The 2,359-nt window shown below is 41.7% G+C and overlaps 1 protein-coding gene across 1 annotated transcript; it reads right to left on the minus strand.

Moving 5' to 3' along the window:
• Positions 1–533: 533 nt before the first annotated feature.
• LOC140190938 (hydroxycarboxylic acid receptor 2-like) lies at positions 534–1,541 on the minus strand. The gene has a single exon (XM_072247917.1). It carries the CDS (start codon positions 1,539–1,541, stop codon positions 534–536), a length of 1,008 nt encoding a protein of 335 aa, XP_072104018.1.
• Positions 1,542–2,359: the final 818 nt, after the last annotated feature.

A 2,359-nucleotide genomic window follows, 5' to 3' on the forward strand; every position in this document is an offset into this window, starting at 1 on the left:
AGCAACTCCTAACATCACTTTCCTTCTGACTGAAAGTCCACAAGTAGGGTTGTTCTTGGATGAATAGATTACTGCAGATTCCTCCGGACAGTTAGTCAACCTGAGAATGGCCCACTATAACGGGTGGAAGCTAGCTACAAACGTGACACAGAGGCTGAAGTCATCTGAGGAAGCAACTATTTATATGGAAAGCCGAAACTTAAATATTCATACACTATATCGACCCTTTCCTTTAAAGCAGAAGATGCCAATTTGGGGTCCACGGACCCCTCTTAATCGTAAGGCTCCGTGGCATAAAAAAGTTCTGCTTTAAAAAAAAGGAAGAGTTTCTTAATGAACAAGTTCTGAAATAAATTTACTTCTGTAGGTAAAGTACAATGCACTACTCGACATAAAGGGAACTGTATTACAGAACTTGTTCGTTAAGATCGACTTAACCCTCAACAAAACTTTAAGATTTCATCCATTTCTGCTTTGGGACGAAATTATCAGCTTTCCTTTGAGGGCATCTAGTTCACGCGGACCGGGAACGATCAGATTGTTGTTATAGAGCTCATTTGCTGATCCACAGTCTGCTCCTCTTTGGATGTTTCTTGTTCAGTGGCTGATCTGGAAAAACTTAAATTAAGACGAACTAGAGCTTTCTCCAAAGCATGTTGAAACTGCGAAGTAGAAAAATAGTAAATAATTGGATCGACCACACTGTTCAGATACGTTATAAACAACGTATTGTAAAAGATATTCGCTGCTGTGCGATACGACTTGCAGTCGGATAGACTTCTTAGTTTAGTCACCAAAACCGCAACCACAGCAACACTGGTGGGCAAGAAGCAAATGACAAAAACCGCAGCCACGGCTATCACAAGTTTCACAGTTCGCTTATATTTAGACCGCATTCCAACTTCCATCTGCCGTAATCTGCAGATGATGGAGGACGTAGAGAACAGGATAACTGAAACTGGCAAAAGAAACTTAAAGAATATAAAAATAAAGTCAGTCCAAATTGCTGGGGGACTCAGAGCCTTGTTTATGCTGTAAGGCTCACAGTTTGTCACGTTGTGTTGTTCGAAGAGATGTTTGTCTATCAGCAAGTGCAAGCAAATAGCCAACGCTACAATCCACAGACCGCCTGCTATCATCACTGCACACCTTGTAGAGATCCTGTTTACCTTGTGGAGTGGATGGACCACCTTAAAGTAACGATCGATCGCTATAACCATGAGGAAAAAGACGCTGCCAATCCGGTTCAGGGAAATCATGAATATGTTCAGTCGACACAGTCCATCACCAAAAATCCAGTCCTTCCCTCGGATAAAATAATCAGCCCGAAAAGGTAGACAGCACACTAACAGAGTGTCCGCAATCAGGAGATTCAGTGAGTACACAATACTTGGTTTCCGCGACTTCACATGAACACAAAAGATCCACAAAGCAATCGTATTTCCAGCAAGCCCGAGGATGAATGTGATGATAATTACGGGCGGATTGTAGGACGAGTTAACATCTTTACCAGGAGCACATTGCAGGGTCGAGTTCGCCATTGTGCGAAAAAGCGGTCACACAGTCAAGATGTTTCAGAGGGGAGCACACTCATTCGAAGCTGAACAACCTTATAAACTGGCCTTTTTCGAATGAGTTTGTTCCCCTGTGGGTGGAGTATATGGGCGGAGTGAAATAGTCAGAGCACCAATAAGTTGTGCGTTCAAATCACCAAGTTCCAGGAAAACTCGAAGCATCAGCATTTAAGTTGAGCAGCAAACAATGAAATAGATTTTGATTTTATCGCCAGGCTTAAAATTGTACAATACTTAGTTTTGTTGTTGAGTGCATGAATAATTTTACATTAAAATTAATCATGGGGTATAATTTTAAGCTGATTGCAGGGAGGGCAAGTTTTTTACGCAGCGAGGTTGGGTGCGAGGAACACGCTGTCAGGTTTGGTGGTAGAGGCAGATACATTAGGGGCATTTCAGAAACTGTTAGCTAGGCACAAGGATGATAGGAAAATGGAGGACTCTGCAGGAGGGAAGGGTTAGTCTGATCTCAAAGTAGGATAAATCTCAACACACAAGGTACTGTAATGATATACAGACCAAAAATAAGAGCAGTGTTGTAATATTAACCACCTCAAAGATCATTTCACTTCGTTATTAAAGTCATTCTTGAAAAACTTCCTGACGACAATTGAAATGGAAAACGGAGAAAACTCCCAGCATGTCAACTTTGGAAAGCAAACAGAGCTTATGATTCCGTATGTAGGTCTTTCATTTTTCCGAGCAGGTTTTGAGTGCCTTCTGAAATGGATGCGCCTCTCTGAACATCACCTGATATCAGTGAACGTGATGTATTTAAACAACTG

The sequence above is a fragment of the Mobula birostris genome, chromosome 31 (assembly GCF_030028105.1).
Source record: "Mobula birostris isolate sMobBir1 chromosome 31, sMobBir1.hap1, whole genome shotgun sequence".
Classification (NCBI taxonomy): Eukaryota; Metazoa; Chordata; class Chondrichthyes; order Myliobatiformes; family Myliobatidae; genus Mobula; species Mobula birostris.

Excerpts from the sequence above, each read along its gene's own strand:
- LOC140190938 (XM_072247917.1), bottom strand. The coding sequence starts at position 1,541 with ATGGCGAACTCGACCCTGCAATGTGCTCCTGGTAAAGATGTTAACTCG.